General features: G+C 43.3%; 1 protein-coding gene across 2 annotated transcripts in view; it reads right to left on the bottom strand.

Moving 5' to 3' along the window:
• Positions 1-26,987, bottom strand: part of MB21D2 (Mab-21 domain containing 2) — a 123,691-nt gene extending 96,704 nt beyond the window's left edge. Inside the window, exons 1-2 of one of the 2 annotated variants that reach the window (XM_027538343.1) lie at positions 25,807-25,893; positions 22,538-22,682 (exon numbers count right to left, since the gene is read on the bottom strand). Coding sequence is in view for 1 of the 2 variants with exons in the window: in XM_027538340.1 (XP_027394141.1) it covers positions 25,807-26,017 (211 nt within the window). In the remaining variant the exon portion in view is untranslated. Of the gene's footprint in view, positions 1-22,537; positions 22,683-25,806 lie in introns of both variants that reach the window. The other variant, XM_027538340.1, reaches the window with a different exon arrangement.
• Positions 26,988-27,914: the final 927 nt, after the last annotated feature.

Here is a 27,914-nt window from a genome sequence, read left to right as displayed (position 1 = left end):
AATGCATCATAGGATGTTAAAGAAACAGGTCCAAAACCAGTTTCTAGACACTTGTTTCAGGGTGGCTTGAGCCCAAGCCAAAACTGACACCCAAAATAAGTCACAGAGAAGCAAAACACCGTGAATCAAGAATACAAAGACTAAAAAGTGTTTTATGAGTTGTCTGCAAAATGTGCTACAGCAAAACATGATGGTAAGTAAAAGTTTCCATTCACAATGAGAAATAATTCTACCAATGTGTAAATCAAGTCCAAAACCTTTCTTAGAAAGGCTTCAGGTCCTGAACACCTATATGCAGAGTGGACACTCAGTGTAACAAAACAATAAAAAGTGTGGCTTAGTCAAAATACTCAAAAGAATTCAAAGTTCAGAAATGTATTCTCTGTAAAGGATAGGTTTCAAGAAATAAATTATCTAATGTTATTTCTGAAACATCACATAGTCATGAAAACAAATCTTTTTACTTTTTTTTATTCCCAGAATACATGGAAACCAGAGCAATCTTTTTCTTGTCATTCTTTAGTGGTCCTGAAAAAACACCTCCTTGGAATAAGTAACTGAGAATGTCCCTGCCTCAATTATAGGAGAGTGGTTTAGTTGCTAAGTTAGGTCAGATTCCTGAGACCCCATGGTCTATAGCCCTCCAGGCTCCACTGTCCATGGAATTTTTCAGGCAGTGGAGTGGGTGACCATTTCCTTCTCCAGAGGATCTTCCCAACCCAGGGATCGAACCCAGGTCTCCCATACTGCAGGCAGATTCTTTACCAACTGAGCCACCAAGAATTCTTCTGTATGAAGACCAAATACATCAAAGTTGTCTGTTAATGGTAAAGTATGTGCAAACAAACAGAAAACCTCATAATTGTGTTAGCTAGTCTATTTTCACAGACCACAGTTGCCAGGGGAAATCCCCATCAGAAATGGAAGGACTACGAAAATTTTTCCTACTGTTTTCAACTCTACTGGAAAATTATAATTTGAGTGAATCCTAAAAATTCAGGATACCGGATAGACAAAGAGTTTCTATTTGTCCTTTAAAGAAAGCCTGGGTTTCAGAGGGTGGCAGGCTTAGCTTTTAAATGCCTGATGGGGCACTGTGACAAAAGGTAAACCTGAGCTTCCTACAAGGTAATTCTCTAGGTATTGAAAAAGTCTGTTTTATAAGAAATGATTGAAGAAAAGACCTTACCTATAATGTTAACAGTTGGCAAACCATGCCTCTTCCTGACTGCACAGGTACAAACTCCATAAATTCTGAAAGCCATGGAGCCAAGTGATTGTGCTATCTTGTAAAAATCTCTGAAATACCTGAATTTCAGCAAAAACAATATATGACATGAGAAACGGCATGAAGTCATAATGGCCGCTCTCACATCTCCCCTGGCAGGTGGTTATGTTACAGAATCTACAGTCCTCTCACAGAGGTGTCTATCAGATCCAGGCAGACCAATGGGGAAAGGGAGAAAGAATGGTGATTTTAACATATTAATGATATAAAATCAAAGACTGTCTTCAGGGGAGAAAAAATGATGGTGACATATTCAAAGTTGTTATACTTTTACAGGTCATTTTCTCATCATTTTTTAACAGCTTATCTCGAAGGAAAAGAACACCATCCAGGGGAAGATGAAACCAAAGATTTATTTAGAATACAAAACACACATCATCTTCAGACTCCTAGAAAGTTCCACTAGAAGCTTCCTGCTCAAATTAATTGGCTGAGCCATTTTATTTCAAATAGGTAAGTAAGGTCCTACCTTTGATATTTCTAAACTTTCTGTCTTAGCCCCCTCCCGAAAAAAGGCAACTCAATCTTGGACATAAGAAGTCCATATCTCTTCCCCCTCCCCTTCGCCCTGTCCTCTCCCACCACACTCCCACACCAGGAGATGTCAGCACCAGCTCCACCCTCCCATCCTCAATGGCTGGTACCTTTGACCAACTATTCTCTCTCTCCAGGCTTCTATTTCTTTTCCATAATAAGGATGGTGGCCATTTGTCTTAGGTACCAACTGCACATAAGGCACTGGGCTAAGAATGTTTTATACTTAATTCAACCTCACAAATGCCCAGTGAATTGCCATGAGGGTCAAGGAAGTTAAGACTCATGCCAATATTTTAGATAGGAAAAGGCAAAACAGGGATTTAAACCAAGGAGCTACCCAACTCCCAAGTCCTTGCTCTTTGATCTTTCCATATCTCTTTCATAAAAAGAAAGTGTCGGCATGCTGATTGCTAAAGGTCCTTCAGATCTGACATCTGATTTCCAATAGCTTTCATCTCCAGGTCCAGAATTTCATCATCTGAACTCATCTTGCCCATGCCTAATTATTTGTCTGCAGCATGCTCTGGACAGGAGAAGACAGGGATCTGAGGATCAGGGCAACTCTGGCACTAGTACTGAATTTGCTTCTCTCCACCTGATGTCTCCCACGCAGCTGGGCCTCTGTGCTTCCTGTCACCTGCCTGCCTGCATATGTGCCAGCCCTCAGCTTCCTTCATCCAAGATCTCAGGTCACTTCCCAGCCAGTATGCAGGACAAAGGTTTAAAAAGCAGCCTACACTAAAAACCTTAAGATAATACATGCTGACACTCTGCTTGATGCTTCATGCCTCAGTAATATTATGCATTAATTCAGTAACGTCTCAAAAGTCACCATGTTTATTTATTCATTCACTTGTCCAGCGAAATACTGAGTGCCTTCTCTTTGCTAGGCACAGGGTGGCAGTGAGATAACATTAGCCACATTTATATACATGTGTGGACACGTCAAGCCAAGCACAAAGTGGCACAGAGCAAAGATTTTCAAGTCTGTCTTAAGCCTGAAATGGTAATAACGGGATAATGCTCTCAAAACATCTCCAATAACTTATTGGCTCCATACCCAACAATACAAAAAGTGCTTTCACATACATTATTTCATTTAATTCACCAAGTCTACTATTTATTTTTAAAGAAAATAGTGTCCTTATATTTCCAAAATGCAGGGCAGTACAATCAAGTAAATTTCATTAAGAGTAGCTCAGAGTGTGCTGTGCTTAGTTACTCAGCCCTGTCTGACTCTTTGCAACCCTTTGGACTGTAGTCCATCAGTCTCCTCTGTCCATGTGATTTTTAAGACAAGAATACTGGAGTGGGTTGTCATTTCCTCCTCCAGAGAATCTTTCCGACCCAAGGTTTGAACTGACATCTCCTGTGTCTCGAGCACTGTAGGTGGATTCTTAACCCACTGAGCCACATCACCTTTTAAAACTTTTGATGATCCACAGACCTTCAAGGAGAAGGACGGAGTCCTACCCTATCTGCCCAGGTGCACAAAAAGTACCAGGAACACAGTCACCTCACAAACAGCAAATGTCCTTTATCCAAACTAGGGCCATTACTTAAGCCACCCACTTTAATTCAATTCAACATACATATACTCAATTTCATCTTTATGCCAGAATTTACTTATTTTTTTTTATCCTACATAAAGTATATACTCCTAGGGATCTCAGTCTGGTCATTAGATGGGGGATAGAGAAGCCCGTGGACAGAGGAGCCTGGTGGGCTGCTGTCCATGGGGTCGCACAGAGTCGGACAGGACTCAAGCGACTTAGCAGCAGCAGCAGCAGAAAAAGGCGACAGGGAGGAAAAAAACGAAGATCATTTCCAGGTTACAGAGAGTAGCTTGATGCTGATGTGTGGATAACCAGACCCCATATTGCCACAGTTTTACATGAGAAATAATAAATCTATACTTTGTTTAGTCATCTTAGGGCTTCCCTTGGGGCTCAATGGTAGAGAATCCCCTGCCAATTCAGGATACGCGAGTTCAATCCCTGGGTCAGGAAGATCCCCGGGAGGAGGAAATGGCAACCTACTCCAGTATTCTTGCCTGGAAAATCCCATGGACAGAGGGGCCTCGAGGGCTATAGTCCATGGGGTCGCAAAAGAGTCAGACACAACTTAGTAACTGAACAACAACAACAGTGACCTTAGGTTTTCGTTGTTGTCATCTAATTCAAATGTGTGTTTGTCCCTAATATAATCAGAGCCAGACACAATAGGTCTCCAAGCAAAATTCAGGCTGCAGACAGCTGACATATACCGCCTGGATTAGAATAACAAATGTAACAGGAGAGTTGGAAAAGCTTCACAAGAAGCACTGACTTTTCCTGTTTCCAAATCAGTAAGAGAAAAAGCAAAAGAGGGATTTTGGAAAAAAAAAAAAAAAATCAACTGTGAGAGAGCGGCAGTGACAGGTGTTAACAAGAAAAGTTAATGTCTTTGGTAGAAGTACTAGTAATAGTACAGAAAAAGTTTGAACTCGTCTTCCACACAAGCTGTGTAACCTCTGCCAAGCTACTTAATCCCTGTGTCTCACTTTCCCCATCTAGAAAGTGTGCTAGCAAAGACCAAGCCTCAAAAAAATGTCAGCTATGCTTATTGTTATAGAGGTGATGGGAGGCCCTTCCCAAAGTAAAAATGTGCTACATGAGAAAAGGAAAGCTCCAAAAGCTGCAAACACAAGGCAAAAATTTTAGCAAATACTTTTCAGTGGCTTAATCTGATTGTAGGCATATTACTTAACCGGCTGAGCCACCAAGGAAGTGTTATTTAACCCATCTACACCTTAATTCCTTATTTGGCAGGAGGGGAAAAAACAAAACTACTTACCTCACAAGATTTGGGGATAGAAGCACTTTGTACACTACTGTGTGTCAAATATTCCAATTATTAGCCCAAATATTAAATACAAAATCTCTATTTCACAAAATACATGCATAAGACCACCCAGAAGCACATGAGAAAGTGGTTCCCTGTTGCTCAGACAACCCCCTGCTTATCATCATCAGCTTCCAAAGTACCTTCACCCCCAACAAGCTCCCTGGTCCTCACATCCCCCAGCGGGTGGGAGTTCAAATACTTTTGTCCCCATTTTACAGATGAAGATTTAGAAACTGGGTCTCTGAATTCCTAACCCAAACACATCCCCATATCTAATCCTAGGCAGAAAGGCCTACAAAATCTTAATATAGGAGTCTGCCGAATTCTTTTAATTTTCAGTCATTGCTTATTAATACAGCCAGTACAGGCAGACTTGGGGCTAATATTACAGAAATTGAAAAGCAAAAAGTAACTATAATTACCCTAATGCTTCTAATAGAGCTACACAATGGACGCAGAATTATGTACAGAGGGGAGAAAATTGTATTAGACACCTCTAAACCTTTGAAATTATATTACTTAGAACCTTGGCAAGTGAGCAGAAAGCATTTAAAAGACAATTAAGATGAATTTCCCATTTGGTATGCTACTTAACTTGCAGGAAAATATGTGGCCGTCACCTTCAGTGTAAACAGCCTTCAAAGGGCCTTCCACAGTGAAGGCAGGGTCTGCTCAGGACAAAGCCCTGAGCTTCTGCACCCACTGCCAGAAGCAGGGGCCAGGTGACCGAACCCTGACAGGGACCGAACTCCCCTGGAAGCTCTGAGTCACTCTTCTGAGAGCCACAGGAGATCTGAGCTTATCTGTGTGTCTTGTGACATAATACCAGGACTCCCTCAAATGAGAACAGAAACCACTCTCCAGACACTCCCTCGAAAACTAAATAATTGTCCCCAAACCAGCCACTGCAGCAGGTCTCCATGTCTATCCCAGAAACTTTAAACATACAGCTTTTTGACAGAAATTTTGGTATCAATTAAGAGAGGGATGATTCCACTTAAGGAATTCTAGCATCATATACTAGGGTATCCCAATTTCTTCATTTGACAGCTGGAGAAAGTTGGGGCTGGAGAGAGGAAGTGACTTGCTGAAGATGAAGACACATAGTGAGTAACGGAATGAGGCAGCCAATGTCCGTGATACAAAACGATATTCCTTTTCCTGGAACACCTGAGGAATATCCTAAACAATCTGAGCCTTGTTGAGGCAGGCTCTGCTGGCCATCTCTCAGAGCCAGCCCAGGATCTCCCACACCCAGGCTCTACTTTCCTCAACTGCTTTTGGAGTCCAGCATACTGTCACCCAGCTTTCTGATCAGCCCTCTATCTGGTTCCCCTGAAGACAAATAACAGAGCCTTTTCTGTCTTGGAGATCTCAACCTCTCATCACAAGCTGCTGGAATCCTTTAAGAGGCTCCCCAAGAGGCACAGCAGTAAAGAATCCGCCTGAGAATGCAGGAGATGCGAGATGCAAGAGATGTGGGTTAGACTCCTGGGTCGGGAAGATCCCCTGGGGTATAAAATGGCAACCCACTCCAGTATTCTTGCCTGAGAAATTCCATGGACAGAGGAGCCTAGTGGGCTACAGTCCATGGGGTCACAGAGAGTTGGAAACAAGCTAAGCCAGTGAGCACAGACGCACACACAGGAATCTTACAAACTTGCTGCCCATGATCCATAATGTACAGACTAATTTTTTTCCTGAGAAAAATTCCTCAAACAGGAGATGAAGCTCCATCCCTGCATTCACACTCCTTCCTCCCACACTCCATCCCTCCACCTCCCACCTGAGCAGCAGGAATAAGCATCTGACTAGAGAGGCCCCATGCCATCTCTCAAAGGGAAGGCTCCTTTAGGCTTCTTCTCATCTAATCACGACACAAAAACAGTAAGATTGAGAAGAAAGATAAGGATTGGCCAAAAAAAAAAAGCTCCTCATCTTGGAGCATATTCTCAAGCCCTTTTTAGCCTCTTCAAGAATCTTGGCATCCAATTCATCATCAACTCCAAGTTGATCATCAATCCTCTCCGCACAGAGGATTGTGTGGAGCCAGTCACAGGGATTTCCTACAGAGGCAAGAAATGAAGAGAAGTGGAAGGAGTGGGAGGACCTGCTAGGAAATCTCTTCCTGGCCCCTACATCTCAAGGGACGTGTAGGAGTGAAAGTCTTTTCCTAATACTTTTACTTCCGGTTCAGCGCCCACCTTCTTCACTTCACCAGCAGGTGCCCAATCTCCAGTACCACTCTGAATTCTCAAAAGGATTAGTGTAACCTTAAACTCCATATGCAGACTCTTAAGAGAATGTTCCATATTCTCCTATACCTAAATACATACCACAACTATCTCCAAGTCAGGTCTCCCCAAAACTATTTCCCTAAATGAAAACTATTAGTTATAAGCATCAGATTTAAAACTTCAGCTTTATTTTAGTTACTTTAATCCAGCCGAGCCAAGAGGTTTCTGATCCATGTAGCCCATCATTATTGGGGAGGTTGCTCTGTTCCCCTTCTGAAGGCCACTTGGGCTGGGTTCACAGACTGATGAATTAAGAATCATGCTGATTGGTCCTACACTTTTGGAAATTTCTGAGAAACAAAGGCAGAAGAAATTTCTTTTAGTTTCCTGGAAAACCTAGCCTTTTATTTATAAAAGTTAAAAAAAAAAAATCAATAGGAGCCCCACTGTACCTACTCAAGAAAATGTTCAATCAAAATGTTTGTCGAAAGAATCACACTAGACCTGCATTCAGACAACTTATGTTATGATTCTCTGTTCACATGCTGACCTATTAATCCCATTTAGAGGAAGTAAAAAAGATTTTTCAGCCAAAAGCTAGAAGAAAAGGGCAGTTCCATGTACTGAGTTCCTCATTTAACATATTAAACATGCACTAATTTGATCCTTAAAAAAAAAACCCTATGAAGTTGGCATTCTCTTCAAAATCTTTAAAAATTAAAACAGTATCAAATTAAAAGATGAAATATTCTTTTATCCATGCTTCATGAACAAACGATCAGAAAGGACAGTTGTGACACAAGACACAGTCAAGGTCACATGACCCAGTAACTGATTCAGATCTGCCTGAGTCCAAAGTCTACATTTTTGTTCTCCGGTGTCCACCTTGGTGCTTGTAATCTCAGAGACTGACCTCCTGTTTATTCCCTCTTCTGTGGCATTGATGCCTACCCTGCCTTCCAGATCCAGAATGACAAAAATAACTGGTAAGGTTCTTCTCAAACAATAAAATTTGTTTGATCCACAAATCTGGATACAAAGATATTGCTGCTAAAAACTAAATCCTCCATGCTAGCCTGGTATCCTGTTAGCATTTCATAAATGTGAGCAATACTATGGCTGGCTAGTTACTGAGCATCTCCACAGGCAATCAGGCAGCTCCAATCGTTTGATATTAGGAATTCAACTTTGGGGTTTCTTGGGTATCACTGCAGAAGCTTGCCTACGGCCATGGGACCTCCAACAGGAGCAGAGGACATGAGATGCAAGGATTAAAGCTGCCTCCAGACGTGACTGGGTAAGCAAGGGTCCAGGAAATCAATAGCTCTTCTCATATTTCTACACTGAACATCAAGGTATAACAATAAATGATAGATTCCTCCATAACAGAGAAAGAGAAACAAGACAAGGAAAGAGAGGACAGGGGAGTTAATAACAAACATGTTCCACTAGACTAAACAATCTTCCTTCTGGAAGGAACAACAACTCTGTGAGGCTTCAGAGGTATTTACTCTAAAAATGACAAATGACAAAACTGACGTTTAGAGAAGTTATCCAGTTTGTTCAAGGTCACTAAGCTAGTCAGTTAACAGTGAGGAGCCAAGGATACAGGTTTCCTGACTCTGGACCCAGGGCTCTTTCAGCTCACAAGCCGCTTTAGAGCTGGAGGTGGCTTCAGTCACATATTGTTAAAATCACTGGGTTTCTCGTTTCCATTCTACTAGGAACTTGCTATACAGCAACACAGAGTGAGAACTGTGACAAACCAGAAAAGGGGGGGCACTTCTAAAGGACACAGCCGCTGCTCAGTACCAGGTGACTATGAACAGGAAATAAGGTATAGTCCTCATTTTTCAAATTGGAAATCTAGTCTTGTGAAACACCTGCCAACTTTTAAATGTTTGTTCTATTTAAAAATACCATGTTGGTCGAATCAAATACATATAGAAGAAACCAAGCCCACGGGAAACCAGTTCTAAATCTGATGCAAATTTGCATAGTAAAAGGCCAGACCGTGTGGTTGGTTCCTGACTAAAGAGTCAGGAAGGCATGCGGTTATTGGTGCCATAAATCCATGTGCTCACCAAGCACTCTCCCTCAAGCATACGTACTACTATTTTTCAAGTATACATAGATGCTATTATGGAAAAAACTCAAAGTAATTTACATGGTGAGCTAAATTCATAGGAGCTTTCTATAACTACTCATTTTTCTCCAATAAACTGACTGTAAAAACATAACCACTACCATTTGAATCCTCATCAGTTTTTAATTAAAGACCCTCGTGTTTAGAAAAGGTTGGAAAATATTGAACTAGATAATATCTAAAGCGTGCACATTTTAATTCCATGGCTGTAAGCTGCAAAGAGGTGGGCATCTAAGAAGATAAGTCCCTTGAACACACCAAGGTATATATCCTTAAAACTTAGCATACATAAGGTCATCTCAATGGCTATTGTTACCTGTTTTCTATCTAACTGCTCAAGTTCAAGAACAAAAGTGAAGTAGCCATTCATACTAACAATGTTTATTCAACAATTACATTTCAGGCAAGTAGAAAAAGAAAAATAATCAAAGGTCCAAGACAAGCTATCATTGAGCTTTAGTGACAACAGGAAATGTCAGACACCAATAATACAAACTCATGATGGATCAGTGCAATTAAGACACCTGTGAAGCTAGGGTGCAGGTTCAGGAGAATATGACCTGTCCTGGGCTAGCCTGAAGGGCCTCCTGGAGAAGTAATGTTTGATTAAACTGAGATCATCTAGGGAAGTAGAAGCGACAGTGTTGGCTGCATGGGCGAGTGGAGGAGGGATGGGGCATTTCAGGGAGGGCCTTCGTGGTGGGGATGTGGTATTTCTAAAGAACTGAAAGGCCAGAGGGGCTGAAACCAAGAGTGAGCGGGCATCTGAGGTCTGAGGTGGGTCTTAAAAAGGCGGAAAGAGACAGACACAGAGGCCTTCTACTCCTGTTCACAATGTTTAGGTTTTTACTTTACGAGAGACTGCATGTCAGTACCTTACATGGCACCCCTCTCTCAAAGCAGGTGTACAAGAAATATACAGCGAAACTGAAGGGGTGGCAGGAGGGGACACCAGAGATGTAAGCAGGAGCTGGGTCCCCAACCCGCCGTAAAATATGCTAAGGAGTCTGAACTTCACGTGAAGAATCATGGGTTGTCCCCGAGGGCTTAGGCCTATTTAAAAGGTGACTTAGTGTGGAGAATGGATTTAAGGGATGTGAGAGTCAAAGCAGAAAACCCAGGGAGATTCCTGCAGTAACCCAGGAAACAGACAGTAACGGCCTGAACTAAGGTGGTGACCGTGGGAATGGAAAGAAGAAAACAGAGTCTAATGGAGGAGGCAGAATGGACAGACCTCAGTTCCTTTTCAGCTTTGGGGTAGGAACATGAGAGAGGGGCTCAGGGTGACTTTCAAATTCGTCTTATGACTCTGGTGAAAGATGCCGTGGTTGATTAAGGAGGAGCATAGATTCACGTTGGACAATCAGTTCATGGCACCTTTGGGTTAACTGAGTGGAACTGTCCAAAAGTCAGTCAAATCCAGGCTGGGGCACAGGCTCAGGAGGCAGCAAGAGAGATGGGAAATGACTCAACAAGAGAATCAGAAAAAGTATGAGCAGAGAAGGGGCAGAAGCATCATCAAGGGCTGGACAAAGAAATACAAGTCCATCCCTCACATGGAGATGGAGGAAAAAGGAGAAAACCAGCAAGAAAACGTTGCCATGGAAGCCAAGGGAGGAGAGTTTAGGAGAGACTGATTGACAAGGTCAAGCTGGAGAAGGAAAGACAAACCACAACACCATGTTGTTCCCTTTTGGTTGGTATTTCCTTCAGGGCTGGTTGGCATTTCCTTCAGGGCTGGTTGGTATTTCCTTCAGGGCATTAATCTACCTTATTTTTTCACTGTCCATCTCCTTCTAAGACTTGTAACCCAATAACATGAAGATTTGTTCTTCACTAAATTCCTGCTGCCCACAGAGGACTTGCTGCACAGAAATTCTCTAAGATCTCTTTTGAAGGGATGTATGGAGAATGCCTGGGTGCATGTTTAGGAAGGAATTGGTAACGAAGGAGAAACTGCAGATGAAACGAGCAGAAATCATCCCCCAGGAAGAGGGCTGGGCTGGCAGAGAGGATGGGACCCAGTAGACAGAAACAGAAGTAGGCTGGTCTTAAATGACACTCAGAAAGATCATTTCCTACCCATCCTCTTCCCCGAGAACCAGAGATTATAAAATTCTCTCCCATGACTTTCTACACGGCCATTCCCCTGAGATTTTATTCCAGGAAAATCATGAGTAAGTAGTTAGGGGATAAGACTTCCAGTTCTAATCCTATGCATCGTGAGCATGAGATTTTCAAGAAGTGACCTCATCCCAGTGACTGGTTTTTTTTATAGCATGATGCCAGTGTGCTTCAGTGGTTTAAGTCGAGACAGTGTACAAACATGTGCCCTGACAGAGCAGGGAAACAGGACAGGGTTTTTATTAAAGAATCATTCACTTTTGAAAAGTAGTCACTTACCCCACTAAATAGAAAGGTCCCTCAGCTCACTTAAAACCCAGTTCAGTTTATAAATTTTGATTTCTTAGTAAATGTCCTAAGAGTACTTTTGACATCTGTCTTTCACTGAAAAAAAGATCAGCTCCCCATTCTCCCCTCCCAGTGATAACCTTAACTGTCCTAATTAAATGTTCTAAATCTGGAATGACATGGGGGGAAAGGGGGGTTGCAGAGCCTGTGCCCTCATAAGACTTGCCCTAATTTACTTAGCATCAAGGGCCCAGTTGACCTTTACCCAGCCTTAAATCAATCAATTAGCTGAGACACACCTTCTTTCTTTCAAAATGAGGAGACCACATGGATAAGATGATATTTCACACAAATCACTTTCAATAAACATAAACCACAAGCACTATAAGAATGTTTGCCCTGAGGCTGCCAAGAAAGGCCAAATGATAGAATAAAAAGGCTCTGGACCAGAAGCCGGAAGAATCATATTAGCAACTGGCTTGCACTGGAAAATCACACCAACCTCTTCTCTACTCTGCCCACCACTCCCTGTCTTCCATCATCTCCATCAACAATTAACACCACCTCATGTTTTATGCCAGAGCTTCCTAGGTGATGCAGTGGTAAATAATCCATCTGCCAATCAGGTTTGATACCTGGATCAGGAAAATCCCTTGAAGAGAATGGCAACCCACTCCAGTAATCCTGCCTGTAAAATCCCACGGACAGAGGTGCCTGGCCGGCTACAATCCATGGGGTCGCAAAGGGTCAGATATGACTGAGGAACTGAGCACAACAACACAACGTTTTACACCAGCAACCAGCACAGAACCTAGCACGGTGATGACACTCATGTTACGGAAGGCATAAGGGGTTAAAAGCCCAACTGCTTAGGTTTGAATCTAGCCTCTCACCAGCTTGAGCAGGTAACTTAACTACTGTAATTTATCAGGAAAGTGAGGATGGTAGCAGCAGCCCCATTACAGAGTGGTTGTTGGGATTAAATGTGTTAATGATTACAAAGCACTTGCAACAATGCTCAATAAACAGCAGGGAAGAGTTTCCCAGTATAATCATTATCACTGTCGTGGCCAGTGTGACCTCGAGCAAGTCACTGTCCACCACAGGGTTAAATTTCCCCACCAGCAGCGTGATGAGGTGGATGAACTAATCTCAGGAAGATCCCCACTAGCTTAACTCCTCTGTAATTCTCTGAATCCTATTACAACTCTCTAAATCCTCCTAAGGTTCTGAGCTCTCAGACCAGCAGCAGAGAAGATCACCAGGAGTCTTAACAGCCCAGAGAGCTGGACCCTGTATCTCACAGACTACTCAGCCAGCACCCTTCCTTACTGTAGATAACAGACTGTTTAGAGATGAAAATATTCACTGTGATACTCAAACTGTACAGACAGCAGAGATGTGAGAAAAGGACACGCATCCTGGTGGCAGGGGGCGGGGGTGGGGTGGGGTGGGAAACAGACTAGGAACAAAGACACAAAGAGAACATGACACCCCAGAAACGCACTGTACCCACCGGGTTATTTCTTTAGCATTCTTCATCTGATAGCAACTCAAAACCTTCAAACTACAAGGCAGCTGTGTAGCAGGGAAACATTCCCTACCTACAAGTACAGCTTCTCAAAGTGACTTTAATCCCTGAGAGGTGCTCCCCAGGGAGCAGACACTGCTGAGGCGAGTCTTAGGTGCAAACACCTTTCTCAGGAAGCAGCCACTTGCTGGACGTTTTACCTCACCTGCACTCTGCCCAAAAGCAAAACCAGAGTCAAGAAGATCAAGGTCCCTTTCCATTCTGCGTCTCAGTTTCCATTTCTGTAAAATGGAGGGGGGAGGAACTCAGGCCACCTAATTTCCAAGTTTCCTAACAGCACTGAAATTGTATTCCATCAACGATTTCCACTTTACAGGAGAAGTTTTTCTTAATGAGGTTAAAAAAGAAGATCCAAAGTTACCTGCTAATTTTCTGTCTGAAGCTAGATTTCCTGGGTTCACATTCCCAGTCTACCACTAGCTCTGTGACTTTGGGCAAATTACTTAACCTCTCTGTGTTTTGGATAGCTCATCAGTAAAGAAGAAATAACACCTTCCTCATGGGGTGTTGTTAGCATTAATTTAGGTAATAGACATAAAGTATAAAGCACTACGAACTATTCATATTGGAGTGTGGCTATTATTTTCAATTATAGTTTTCTGATTCCAAGGGAAAATTTACTTGGAAACAGTATCCTAGAAGTAACACAAACACACACAGAGAGCAGGTAGACGAGAATCCTGGGTTCTAACCATGATTCTGCCCCCAGACTAGCTGTATGTAATGGATGAACACTGACCCTTCTCTAGGCCACAGATTGCAAATCAGAGGTGATAAACTGGCAGCCATGGTGTTCTGTCTGACCTACAAGGGAGGTGAGAGGTGATCTCCTTCACCAGTGCAGCCCCTTACTCCCCAGCATCCCTGACTCTGAAATCAAGAACCACCTGGCACTCACCACACTGCCCACTACTTTCCTTACCGCCCAGTCCCTGATGGGCCTTTGGCTCCCCAGCTAGGATACAGAGAGACAACCCTTTCTCCAGGGGCTAGGAGCCCCTGGATGACCATATGCCAGTGGGACTGTGTTGTTCCAGATCAGAAACACAGCCTGCATGAAAGCAGGCTGCACACACCAAGGGCACAGTTGAAAGAACAAACTGTTGATTTTCTTTATTAATCACATCACCATTCGCATAAGCAGCTGTTATTATGAACAGCTGCAGCTGCTAAAAGGCTGATCTTGAAGCAGGCTAGAAAAGTGCTTCCAAGTTGCATACCAGCAATGGGCAAGTGCAGACCTGCAGTCTATTGGCTTGGTTCTTCCTACTGGTCCTCAGTGCCTCTCTCTGGACCAGAAATCCTCCTTCTTCCATATCCTGGCATGGCGTGGGATAAGGGAGGTTTCTAGAATCAGCTTAATACACAGAATTTGAGGTGAACGTCAAAGGACTTCATTTTGATTTCCACCTCAACTATTCAGTGACCCTAAGTGCGTTACTTCTCCTGATTATCGGTCTCTTCCTATGCTAAAATACAGACAATAATAATACCTACTTTTGAGGGTTGTTGTAAGGAGTCAAAACTAGATTATGCCTATGAAAGTATTCTGTAGACTGTGGAAGTCCAGGTGAAAAAATAAAAGCTTATTATCTTCCCATGAAAACTGCAGTTTGACCCATAAATCATCTAATACAGAATTCACTGTTGCTGACTTAGGGCTATCAGAGGTGAAATCAGAGAATCACATGGCTATAAAGGGCCTTTTGAAGACCTATAATGCAACTTTGACTGTGTGGATCACAATAAACTGTGGAAAATTCTTGAAGAGACAGGAATACCAGACCACCTGATCTGCCTCTTGAGAAACCTATATGCAGGTCAGGAAGCAACAGTTAGAACTGGACATGGAACAACAGACAGGTTCCAAACAGGAAAAGGAGTACATCAAGGCTGTATATTGTCACCCTGCTTATTTAACTTATATGCAGAGCACATCATGAGAAACGCTGGACTGGAAGAAACACAAGCTGGAATCATGATTGCCAGGAGAAATATCATTAACATTAGATATGCAGATGACACCACCCTTATGGCAGATAGTGAAGAGGAACTAAAAAGCCTCTTGATGAAAGTGAAACAGGAGAGTGAAAAAGTTGGCTTCAAGCTCAACATTCAGAAAACAAAGATCATGGCACCTGGTCCCATCACTTCATGGGAAATAGATGGGGAACAGTGGAAACAGTGTCAGACTTTATTTTGGGGGGCTCCAAAATCACTGCAGATTGTGATTGCAGCCATGACATTTAAAAACACTTACTCCTTGGAAGAAAAGTTATGACCAACCTAGATAGCATATTCAAAAGCAGAGACATTACTTTGCCAACAAAGGTCCGTCTAGTCAAGGCTGTGGTTTTTCCTGTGGTCATGTATGCATGCGAGAGTTGGACTGTGAAGAAGGCTGAGCGCCAAAGAATTGATGCTTTTGAACTGTGGTGTTGGAGAAGACTCTTGAGAGTCCCTTGAACTGCAAGGAGATCCAACCAGTCCATTCTGAAGGAGATCAGCCCTGGGATTTCTTTGGAAGGACTGATGCTAAAGCTGAAACTCCAGTACTTTGGCCACCTCATGCGAAGAGTTGACTCATTGGAAAAGAGTCTGATGCTGGGAGGGATTGGGGGCAAGAGGAGAAGGGGAGGACAGAGGATGAGATGGCTGGATGGCATCACCGACTCGATGGACGTGAGTTTGAGTGAACTCCGGGAGATGGTGATGGACAGGGAGGCCTACCGTGCTGCGCTTCATGGGGTCGCAAAGAGTCGGACATGACTGAGTGACTGAACTGAACTGAATTGAACTGAACGCAACTTTTCTACACTGTCTCCCCTCTCCTCCAGTCCCGGAATGCTACCAATAAGAGCCTAGACAAAGGACGGCCCCATTTGGGAAACCTCCACTTGCAGGAAACTTGCTCCATTCCAAGGCAGGCAGTTCATTCCATCTACCATGGGCTTAATCTGAACACAGACCACTTTACCTTGTAGAGGCCAAATCAGACTTGCTGTAATTTAAGCACCCTTGAAAGTGCTCAAATGTACCCACCCCAGGGCCTTTGTACATGTTGTTCCATCTACCCGAGTACTCTTTCATCTGTCCTCAGATGACCAGGTCCTTCTTATCCTTTCAGTTCAAATCTGTCTACTCCAGAGAAACCTTCTCTACGACTCTTCACTCCATCCTACCTAGTTACCATCCATCATGATAATCTGTGGTTTTTGTTTTGTTTTGTTTTGTTGCACACATCCCTACTTGTGTGTTTATATCTTGCTGAATTCCCCAGAGAACATAAGTCCCACGAACACTTATGAGAGACTTGCTTCTCTTATTCACCACTTTGCTCTCTTATGATACAATAGTTGTACCATAGTAATCACATTAGTTCATGACAGGCACTCAAACATATGTTGAGTGAATTTATGAATTAATGAATGAATGCTTAATTCTATGCACATTGTAGATATTTAAATACTCAGAACAGAAACCTAAATAATATTTATACCAACTCTCACTACTGACAACTCACAAGTAGTAATCATGTCTTCTTATGTTGAGAAAAAAATATATAAAAAAATAAACAAATTGAATAACGGCTCCCCAAGCCAGCTTTATTCATAGCAGCACTGTCCCTAGTAATCTGTCTCTTTATCTCATGCAAAGGGAATTCATGAAAAGGCACTTAAGTGCATGAAACATAGATAGCTGTTTCCTGGAGACAGGGCCTGACATAATGGCATAATTATGAACTGTCCTTAAAGAGATCACTCAGCTGCAAGTAGTCAACCAGGTCCACTGTAAATGCTGTCACAGACCCTCAGAACCAGATGAGCAAGCCTAACAACCAGACATGAAGAATGCACATCTACAGGGTATGTACTGAGCCATGGTACCCTCGCCCACTATGTACCCCTGGGCCAGTAGAGAGCAGAAAACCTGGAGAGGGATGAAAGTTGCTACCCTTGCCTGGTCTGGGGACACAGACTCACCTCAGCAGCCATGAAAGATGTCTGGGGAGAAAAGCCACAGGTTCTTGGCAGGCTGTGTGCTGGAGCAGAAAACACTGGAGATCTGGGTGGAGTCCTATTCTGTAACTTCCAACTGAGTCATACTAACCTTCCAGCATCTCAGTATTCCCATCTGTAATTGGAGGTTACTAGTTCCTACACAATCTTTCTCAGAGGCTGGTCCAAAGAAGAAAGCCACACCATACCAGATGCTAATGCATGTTGTAATCCACAAAAATGTACTGTGATTTACAAAGCACTGCACAAAGATAAATTACTGATGGCAAATTATAGTAGTTTATAATCATAAATAATTGCTGCAATTACGATTCCAGAATAGGCATCCAAACACCTGGAGGCTGACTGATAAGCACAAGGAACACCTTCATGGGAAAGATGACTTATGCTTTCTGTGCATCTTTTAAAGCCCCAGGCATGGGCATGCAGGAGGTTCACAAGTACCCCAGATGCCCAAGAAGAAAAACCTGGATCTACAAGAAAGGGCACGTTCCCACAAGTCATCATTTGCTGCTCTCAGACAACAAGCTACAGCAATTACTTGAGACATCTCTTAAAGCGCCCTAAGTCTCAAGGATAAATTATTAAAATCTACAAAGAAACTTCCCTACCATAAACAGAGACCAGATCAAGATTTCCATCCTTGACTCCAGAGAAGATGTCATAATATGGCTTAATGAGAGGTGGCAATTATAAAGAGACAATGTCAGAAAGCGCCCGTGCCTTAAATTGCTGTTTAGTTGTTAAGTTGTGTCTGACTCTTTTGCGACCCCATGGACTGCAGCCTGCCAGGCTCCTCTGTCCATGAGATTTTCCAGGCAAGAATCCTGAAAAATTGGGTTTTCCCAGGGTTGCCTGAAATAAGAAGCTTTGCATAGAAGGGCTCTTTGAAAATGCATCAAGTCATTAAACTCTGTTAGCACCTACTGTTTACATAACTCCACTCAGTGCTGCAAAGATAAGTGAGCAGGTAATATTCAGCCTATAGCATGGGGAATAGTGCACCAAGGGCTATAAAAGGCGACCAGGTGTTAGAAGAACACAGAGGAAAAGGAAATTTTTTTCCTCCTGGGAGAAATACAGGAAAGCTTCATGAGTCAAGTGGTATTTGAGCTGGGAGAAGAAAACAAAACAGAGATAAGATTTCTTTAGAAGCTGAGATTCTTAACTGCATCTGTGAATAGGCTTTTAGGAAGCCCTACAAAAAAAAAGAGTATATTTAAATGAACGATAAAGTCACACAGGACTTCAAGTAATTGGTATTAAAATACAAAACTTACTTTAAAAAAGACAAATATGTGATAGAGTACCATATGTGATTCTTTATTAATGCGGTCAATAAAATCTAGCAGCAAGTCTAACATCTACCATAATTTCAAAGCAGCGATGAATGTTTTTTGAGACATCTGTAACGTCTGTAATATGAAATGACAATGTCTGTGATTTCTTTTGGCAACAAAAGCAAAATACAGAGATACTGCCAATACTACTATGGTCTGTTACCTACTTTTATAATGAAAGGAAATGAAATACTGCAGTTGTTGTTTAGTCACTCAGTCATGTCCAACTCTTTGCCACCCCATAGACTGTAGCACGCCAGGCTTCCCTGTTCTTCACCAACTCCCAGAACTTGCTCAAACTCATGTCCACTGAGTCAGTGATGCCATTCAACCATCTCATCCTCTGTTGTCCCCTTCTCCTCCTGCCTTCAATCTTTCCCAGCATCAGGGTCTCTTCTAATGAGTCAGTTCTTTCCATCAGGTGGCCAAAAGTATTGGAGCTTTAGCATCAGTCCTTCCAATGAATACTCAGGTTTGATTTCCTTTAGGATTGACTGGTTTGATCGCACTCCAAGGGACTCGCAAGAGTCTTCTCCAACACCACAGTTCAAAAGCATCAATTCTTCGGCACTCAGCTTTCTTTATGGTCCAACTCTTACATCTAGCCACGACTACTGGAAAAACCATAGCTTTGACTATATGGACCACTGTTAGAAAAATGATGTCTCTTCTTTTTAATATGCTGTCTAGGTTTGGTATAGCTTTTCTTCCAAGGAGCAAGCATCTTTTAGCAGTCAATAAAAATAAAGATGTAATTTTTCCCTTTTCAAGTTCAGAGATTCAAAGTTATTGTTTCCAAGGACCCAAGTTAACAAATTCAGATAGAGAAAACGGCCCAAACAAAAGAGTTATTCAGGTAAGGCAGGCCAAACCCTCAAATCTCACCAACAAGAAGGTTCTTCATCCCTCGATCGTTATATTACAAAATGTCCTGTAATTTCCAAAACAGTATCTTTTTTAAATAAAAAATGAGTGAAAGAGGCTAGAAAACATCTTTCCACAGGTTATATATAGTTTCTTTCTAAAAGTGGAGTAGATGACAGCATGTTGGTAAGTTTACTAAGAAATGTACATATATATGCAATAGGATTATGTATGAAAAACTGTATGCAAGTATGAGTGACTGTAAGCATGTTTTATAAACATCGATGCCCAGAAAAAATTGTGCATCAAATATTAATAATAATTAGAATTCAGAGGTGATTTTACTTTTATCTTTGTATTTTCTGTAATTGGAAAATGGGCCCGAAAATACCCCAAAATATTAGGTGATTTAGGGTAGCTCACATTCCACACAGTATAAAACAGAGCTGGTACTAGCACTCAGAAACATCCTTCTTTTGTATCTTCAGCTTTAGCACTGAATGCACCTGAACACAGGAGGTAGGCATAATTATTTGCCCCAACTTAACTATTTAGAAACTGAGATTCAGAAACTTGCCCAAAGTCACAGAGAAAGTAACTGGAGAAACTGAGACTAGAGTCCAGTTCTCCTGTCCCTTGAGAAGGCAGAATAGTATCACTGTTGAAAGCAAGGGCTTTTGCAACAGCCTGACCTTGGTTAAGTCCCAGCTATGTCACTTAGTTGCTGGTAAACTTGGACAAATTCCTGAATTTTTCCAATTCTAGAGTTCCCCATACTTCTTTACTTCAAAGGGTTATGCTGTTGATGGAAACTATCCAATAATGTGAAACCCTATGACAACCTCTGACATAAAAGAAACATTCTCATCTCAATCACTATGCCTCCCTGTCTCTGTCCCGGAGGAAGGATTCCAGCATTATCTTCCAGAAGCAGCAGATGTAACTGCTCGTTAGGCTCAGCAGCCCAGTTCTAGTCTCAAAAGTCAACTAGGATCAGCTCACTGTGTGTATGTACAGCTCTACTGAACCAGAAATGCACAGTATCAGGCTGAACTGAACATGGGACAGGATGTTGGAGTGCTGAGCAGCCAGTCTGGGGATCTCTAGTGATTCAGATTCAATAGGTCTGAAAGGGGATCAGAGATTCCCAACTGTTAAAAAGCTCCAGGAGAGTCTAAAGAGCTAACATTCAATGACAAGTTCCTGGTTTGACATAAGAGTCCACTATTTCTGTGAATACAAAAGGGGCCCAGTCTAATCACAAGCAACGCATCACCCAATGGCTGGCACGACAAGGCCTCATGGAAAGACCAGGGCTCTTCTGTCATGAAGGGCAGTGACTGCCTAGAACAGTGGAGGGAGAATGGAAACCAACTCAAACTAGAAGCAAAAATAAATGTAGAGGGACTTCCCTGCCCCAGATGCATAATGTTTTCAGAGCTGGAACAGACTTCAAAGATGACTTTGTCTGTTATACAGATACCACCACACATCAGTGACTAGAACGCAAAGGAAGTTACCAAGACTTAGCAACGATTCACAATAAATCCCCTCAGTAAAGATGGCTGGATGAATTCATTAAGGAAAAGTAACACTCAAACACCCGAAAGACAAGGCTTCAAAATGGCCTACTCCGTAGACACAAAAAGTGCCTAAAAATATGGTAGATCTGACAGCACTCAGAAACACTCAAACACATGTCTGAAAGGAGACAAGAGTGAGCAAACCATTCTCTTTTTGGAGTTGATGGGCAAGCGGAAGAGGGAGGGGTCTCCCACATGAATTCAAGTTTTTGCTCACTATTTTACTCTTATGACCCTACATACTGTTTGGCAAACAGTATGACATTCAGTAATTACTTGTTGAATGCATGAATGTAAGAAAGACCTGTATATGTATGGCTGAGTCCCTTTGCTGTTCACCTGAAACCACCACAACATTGTTAATCGGCATTGTTAATACCCCAATACAAAATAGAAAGCTTTGAGAAAAGAAGAGAGACAGGACAAAAGAGACCATCTCTGCTCCTGCAGGCTAAGCAGGGCACTGAGTGGTACAGCACTCCCCAGGGAGTGGGGCCTCTTTGGTTGTCTGGTCCAGAAATGACACAAACAGACTGCCCACACAGTGGAAGGAACATGAGCTTTCGGGTCAGACATCCTTTTACAGGTTCAAACGCAACCTCTGTACGGTCTTGGCATAAGTACTTGACCTCTTTGAGCCTCAGTGTTTCATCTTTAAAAGGGGATAATACCATTTACTTCACCTCTAAAAGAGGCATGATGATATTTATCCTTATAAAGTCTCTGGGAAAAAAATTACATTAATAGATTTATGCAAAGTAGCTAGCACAAGGGCCAGCATACAGTATGAACTTAACAAATGGTAATGTGAGTTGGAATTAATCATGCCCTCTACAGCCAGAGCCTTTCTTCTCCTAAGTCACCTCTAAATATACTCTGTAGTCTTTCTGATAGGAAGCTGCAGAGATAATCCTAGTGTTAAGTTCACTAGATTTTCTAAAAATGCCAATTTCTTAAAAATAAATAATAAAATCGTGTATACCTTCCTTTTTGGTTTACAAAGTAACTACATATGCAACCATAACAATTCTGAAACCATGCATTACTATATCCATGTTTAATAGATGAAAATATTACTATCCATGTTTAATAAACAAAATTATTATTATTTGTGTTTAATAGACGAAAAAACTAAGACCACTTAGCCAGCAGGAGGCAAACTAAGACAGGAACTATAGGTTTTAACATTTATTATAAGGACCATCATTTTCTCAACCTGAAATTCAAAACAAATGATCCTTTTATGGAATAAAATATTCAAATTCAGATTGCTCCAGGACTCACCTCAGATGCTGCCTGGATTACCCTAATACTTACAGCTGAAATCAGAAACAAATTTCTGAAAGAAGAGGGAATACTTTGTTTTTAAACAAAGTCCCTCCTTTGGATTTAATGCATCAACTCTTTATTAAAAAAAAAAAAAAAGACCTAGAATCAGGCCAATGTGAGATTTAGCAACCTCTTCCACTTATTAGCCATGGAACCCTGGATGATTCTTAATCCTAGTAAATTTCAATATCTTTATCTGGATAACAGGAAAGCAATACCTACTTCTAAAGTTATGTGAAATTCCAGGCACCAAGAAGGCAGTCAGTAAGTGATGACTCCTCTAATGACCACACCATGGTACTGACCATTTGTACTGAAGGGGAAGTATATGGACTGCTTGTTTCTTCCTGGTTCTTCTAGCTTCTGCGTAACCCCTGTTCTGCATCTGTTCAATAGGGATACAACCAGTCTTCATCCAACTTCAGCAGGGGAATGAAGATAACAAAAGAGCTGGCAGAGATATTATGCAAACACCAAATATTATTAAAACATTAATGAACTCTGGCAATTTCCCTGAATTTTGATAAATGGCGTTTATTATGCACTGCCTCTCCCACAATCTGGGCTCTCAAATATTAACTAGATAATAACAGCAATCATTCTCCAAAAAGACCAAGGTGTAGAGAAATAAAAAGCGAATCTAGATGACTCCCACAAACACCTACTTCCAAAGGAATCAGAATCTCCGGACAGAGAATGTTAGGACAGACCACAAAGCCACTGTGTGCCCAGTAGTGGGCTCAGACCTATTCCATAGCATATGCAGACCTCCACTTTGGTAGGGCAGTGGAGTTTCCTGGTACTGACAGGTCACTGTTTATGACAACAGTCTATATCACCACTTTGCTCTTCTGCATAAAGTTAGCTCCAATCTAGATAAAACAAAAAGGATCTTGGAAGCTGGGGGTGCTTATTCCAGGCTAAAAGTCTCAAACAGAGAGTGGCTGGCTCCTGCCAATAGCCTAAAAGAGAGGTAGTGTTATCCACAGTTCCATTAAAGAGGTTTGCACCAAATTCCCCTGTCATTTCATTCTGTGTGAGGGGATCATGTTTTTAAGCTGCTGACAATCCTCAGGTGCTGCTCCAACAGAGGCAGAACAAAGCCAGGAGGACGCAACCCCACATCTCCCCTCACCCCAACTCACAGAAATAAGGGCCTGGTCCCACCCCTGTAACACCTTAACAAGCTGAGGGTTATTAAGACACCTCATTCGCATATTCATTAAAGACTCTGAGCTGTGGCAAGTGAAACAAAGTGCACAAAAAGAGATTTTGTTTTTTTAAGCCCAGCGAAAATCCGCTTTAGAAAAAGTAAATCCACACGGGGACCCTTGCTGTCGCCAAACCTTCACTTGTCTAGAGCAGCCAGCACCTCATTAAAGGAAAGCAAGCAACACACAAATGAATGCAGCACCGCACACAGGCAGGCTCATTTCGCCATCTGCCTTCTAGTGTCCAGAGGGGTAAGAGGCTTAAATGATATTCTCCTGAATTTTTCTCTCCTGCAGGTGGAAACATCAGATTCCCAGGGGGCGAAAAAGACCGCTCTTGCAAGATCAAGTGGGTAAAAAGGAATAAAAGGGAATTTCGTTTACCTGTCAACACACTCATGACATTCAACACAAAATGAATTAAGCAATAATTCATTTGCCATTCATATCTGGGTAAATTTGTGAAATCAGTGTATCAGCTGTGGGGTTAACACAGAAGTTCCTAATGAGCTGGGCGTTTAAACTTAACCCCTTCCCATAGCCTCCCCTTTTCTGCTCCTTGAGTATCCCTGACTGATGGTGACCAAGCACCTTTTCCTAGTGAATGACCTAGAGCAGGAGACATCGGAATTGATTTGGGGGCTGTAAAAACACAACGGGCAATTTCCATTAGACACGCTGAAGAGAGAGGCAATGATTAAACAACTTAAATAACTGCCCTGAGCATTCTCTGTGTATCCTCACCCTTCTGACAAGCACCGTGCTGGTTTTCAGATCTGAAAGCTTTGTAAGCTTGTAAAGTTTCCCTCTGGAATCCCATCCCACCAGAAGATTAGGGAGTAATTTAAACACACGCACACACATATACACACCCCACATTTGTCTAAATACTAGCTGAATCGTCGAATATCTCAACAGAGTGCTTTCCAACCTCATACACAATCTAGGAACACTTGGGGAGAATGGAGCAAAAGGTAAAATCCAGCCCCAAGTTTTAATGTGCTTCATACAACTTCCCAAAACGTTACTACCCTCCGCGGCCACACGTTCAACTTGTATTACCCACTTCTTGGGCTGTGGGGAGGACGCAAACCGAGACGGAAGGTACACTCTGATAGAACTAGCAACGAGAGGAGGCAGCCGGATGAAATCCAATAGATGGCAGGACGAAGGGAAAAACTCAAGTCTTCCTCTGCAGTCAAAGACCTTTTCAATGAAATTTTCCACTACCTGGTAAACTGCCCAAGAATGTGTTTGTCTAGCTCACAGAGACACGAGGCAGGCAGCGCTACACTGGAGTCCCAGTTCGGTGGAGTGTTAACCCCCAGGCCACGTACTGCATAGCAGCCAGAGTTGCCTCGGTGAGCCGCAAGCTACGTGGGAGGCTCCCACCAGCGGGCTCTCACAGCAATACCCCGAACTACAGGATACTAGGGGGTTATTCGATCGCCCTGCCCGGCTCAATTATTTTCCTATACACAACATTCAACAATCTGTTAAGGACCTGTAGGTGCCAGGCTGGGGGATGGGAGAGGAGCTTTATTCTAATCCAAACGTCGCCGAGGTTCGAAACCCAGGACACCTCTCTCGGCCAGCGAACAGACAGAAAACAAAGAGCAAGGGGCTGGCGATCCTCGGGGTCAGAGGTCTAAGCGCGGTCATTTTCGAGCTGGGAATTAGGAATTCCAAGCTTAGCAAGAACCCTGGAGAAGCACCGGAAATGCTTTGAACCGCTTCAATGGGAAATCTATTTGCAAATCAAAGTTGCAGGAACTCCGGGCGCCCAGCCTACTCGAGCGGGTTACTAGGGAACACCCAACAAGTTTGGCCACCGGGGGCTCGGCGTGACAGCGCCGCGCCGCAAGACTGCTCGCAACTTGTCGCTCGGGAGCCGAGCCAGAGCCCCAAGCTGTCTCCGCTCCCCGAGCTCCAGACAGGACCTGAGACTCGGCGCAGGGAAGGAGCACGTCCGTGCCTCCGGAGACAAATCCCTTCATTGAAGGCGCCGCGGGTTCTCATCTGGACCGCACGGCTTCCAGAGGTTTCCCCTCAACAGTGAGCCGTTTCACCACCAACGCTTCACCTGCCTACCACCCCCAGTCGGCGAGAAATTAACAAAAGAGTCAGTAGTCGGGGGCGGTGCGGAAAAGGGACCCGGGGCAAAGTATAGTTAGGAGGGAAGGGAAGGCGGCTCAGGTTGCGGCGGAGAAAGAATGGAAAAGGCAGAACTGAGATGGGTTATACCCCAGGCACCTGGCTCCGGGAAGAAAATAAGGAAAGAGCGCACGAGAAGGGGGAATGGGTTCTTTACCCTGCTTCCCATCACTCTCTCACACACACACCCCTCTCTTTTTCCTCCTTACCCAGCATGGAAAAGATGAAATCCTTAGCTGTGTGAATCTCCAGTGCTCTCTGGTCGTCATATTCCCGCTGGTCGTGCTTCGTAAATTCTTGGATGAGTTTGTTCAATTCCTCCACCCGAGCTCCCGACCTGAAATCCAGCTCCGGGAACGCAGGCTTGTTGTTACAGCCCAGGGAGGCTGCCTTGCTGGCGGTGGGAGCCGCCATCTTCATACAAAACGCGCCGAGTAGCAGCTCCGCGGCGGCGGCAGCACCCACCCCCGCCCCCCCACCCAGCCCCCCTGGGCCTCCTCCCCTCGTCGGCTCCTTGGCTGTGACCCCGGCCCGTGGGCGGGCTGGCGGGCCGGCGTCTAGGCGGGCGGTCCCGGCTGGGTGCGCTCCGGGCGTACGGGCTTCAGGAGGATCTGGACTGCAGCGAGAGTGCGTGTGTGGCCCCGACACCCTTTCCTGCGGCCCCAAGCCGGCCCAGATGCAGTAGGTCCCTGCCCTCCCCTGGCCCTCGCTGGCCCCGACTACAGCGGTTGTGGAGCCAACCTAAGCCTCCCCCGGGCGAGGAAAGTGAAGTGGAAACAATGTGAAATTCACCAGCTCTGAAATCAACAAGCTGCCGGCTCCGGTGTTACGGAGCCAGCGCCAGCGTCCCCCATTTAAAGGGACAGCGCACCCAGTGGAAAGAAAATAAATGACAGAGGTCTGCGCTCCATACCACTTGCCAATCTGTAGTCGGGCAGACGTGAGAGATGTAGATGTATTCTTTCTTTGCCTCCACTCCCTTAGGGGGCAGGGATTGCCAAGCGCCTTCAAGGAGAAAGAAGCCTTCCTCTGTCTGATTTTAAGGGCGGTGTCCTGGGCGAGGGCATCCCTATGCAAGGTTTCCGTCTCAAGAATTCCAGCGCCTTTTGATGGTGAAGGAGCCCGCCTTAAGGAATGTAAAAACCAACCTTCTGCCCTCTTCTGCACAGACTGCCAAAAATATTAGGATTAAACGTATAAAAAAGAGTGTCCTCCCTGTCCCGTACAGACATTCCCATTAGCCACTATAGTATTCCTACTTTTGCCCTAGGTAATCAAATTTTCCTGGATAACATCTTATTAAACTTAATATAGTGTCTTAATGATGTTCAGCCCGTTCCAATATTAAGATAGGAAAACCGAAGTGTAGGCGTGAGGAAGGGGAACATAATTAATTGCCCCACGTTCCAGTGAATGTTCAATGACGTGGTGAAAATTCTCAAACAGATAAAATTTGAGCTTCTACTATTTGCCAGGCAGAGTGCTAGAATCTCCGTGGACAGTGATAAGACAAAAGACAAGGTTCCTGAGATGGAGTCATACTCAACAAGGCAGATTCTACCTAAGTCCAAGGTCCTTCAGATGTTTTTACCGTTTATGAGCTTTTTGACTCCGACAATTAGGAGGCCTCCTACTCGTTGTTGTTCAGTTGCTAAGCGGTGTCCAACTCTGCGATCTTAGAAAAGGGTTATCTTCCTTGCTAGTTCTCCAAAATCCAACTTGTCTCTATCCCATAGGCTGGATATAAGAGCTTTTTCTTACCTGGGTTCTCATAGCCAAGAATACAAACTCTTCTGTTAATTCAGGCTCTGTCTTTTCCTATAAAATAGAGGTGATAATTCCTATCTCATAGGTTGTTTTGAAGATTACATGAAATAAAGTGGGCCAAGCACTTAGTGAAATACCTGACACAATAAGTGCTGAATTAAATGTTAGCTACTACAATCCCTGGGTCTGGAAGATCCCCTGGAGAAGGAAATGGCAACCCACTCCAGTATTTTTGTCTGGGAAACCCCATGGACAGAGGAGCCTGGCCAGGGCTACAGTCCATGGGATTGCAAAAGAGTCAGACACAACTTTTAGCAACCAAAACAAGGACAACAACAAACCATGGAGGAGAAGGGTAAAAAAGTTTTTGTTAAGTGAATTGGTAATTTCTTTTTTTCTTTACAAATTAAATGACTGAGTCAATTCCTTCTATGCTTTTTTCTGTAAGCTTTCCCTAAGACCCTCCCCCAAGCTGGTGGCAACATCTTTCTCCTTAGAACCTCCACTGCACCCTTTCAGAAACTTTCATATGCCGCTGATGAATTTTGAC

Source organism: Bos indicus x Bos taurus, chromosome 1, assembly GCF_003369695.1.
Source record: "Bos indicus x Bos taurus breed Angus x Brahman F1 hybrid chromosome 1, Bos_hybrid_MaternalHap_v2.0, whole genome shotgun sequence".
NCBI classification, from domain to species: domain Eukaryota; kingdom Metazoa; phylum Chordata; class Mammalia; order Artiodactyla; family Bovidae; genus Bos; species Bos indicus x Bos taurus.
The sequence above is the reverse complement of the archived record's forward strand: the minus strand, read 5'-3'. Positions and strand labels throughout refer to the sequence as shown.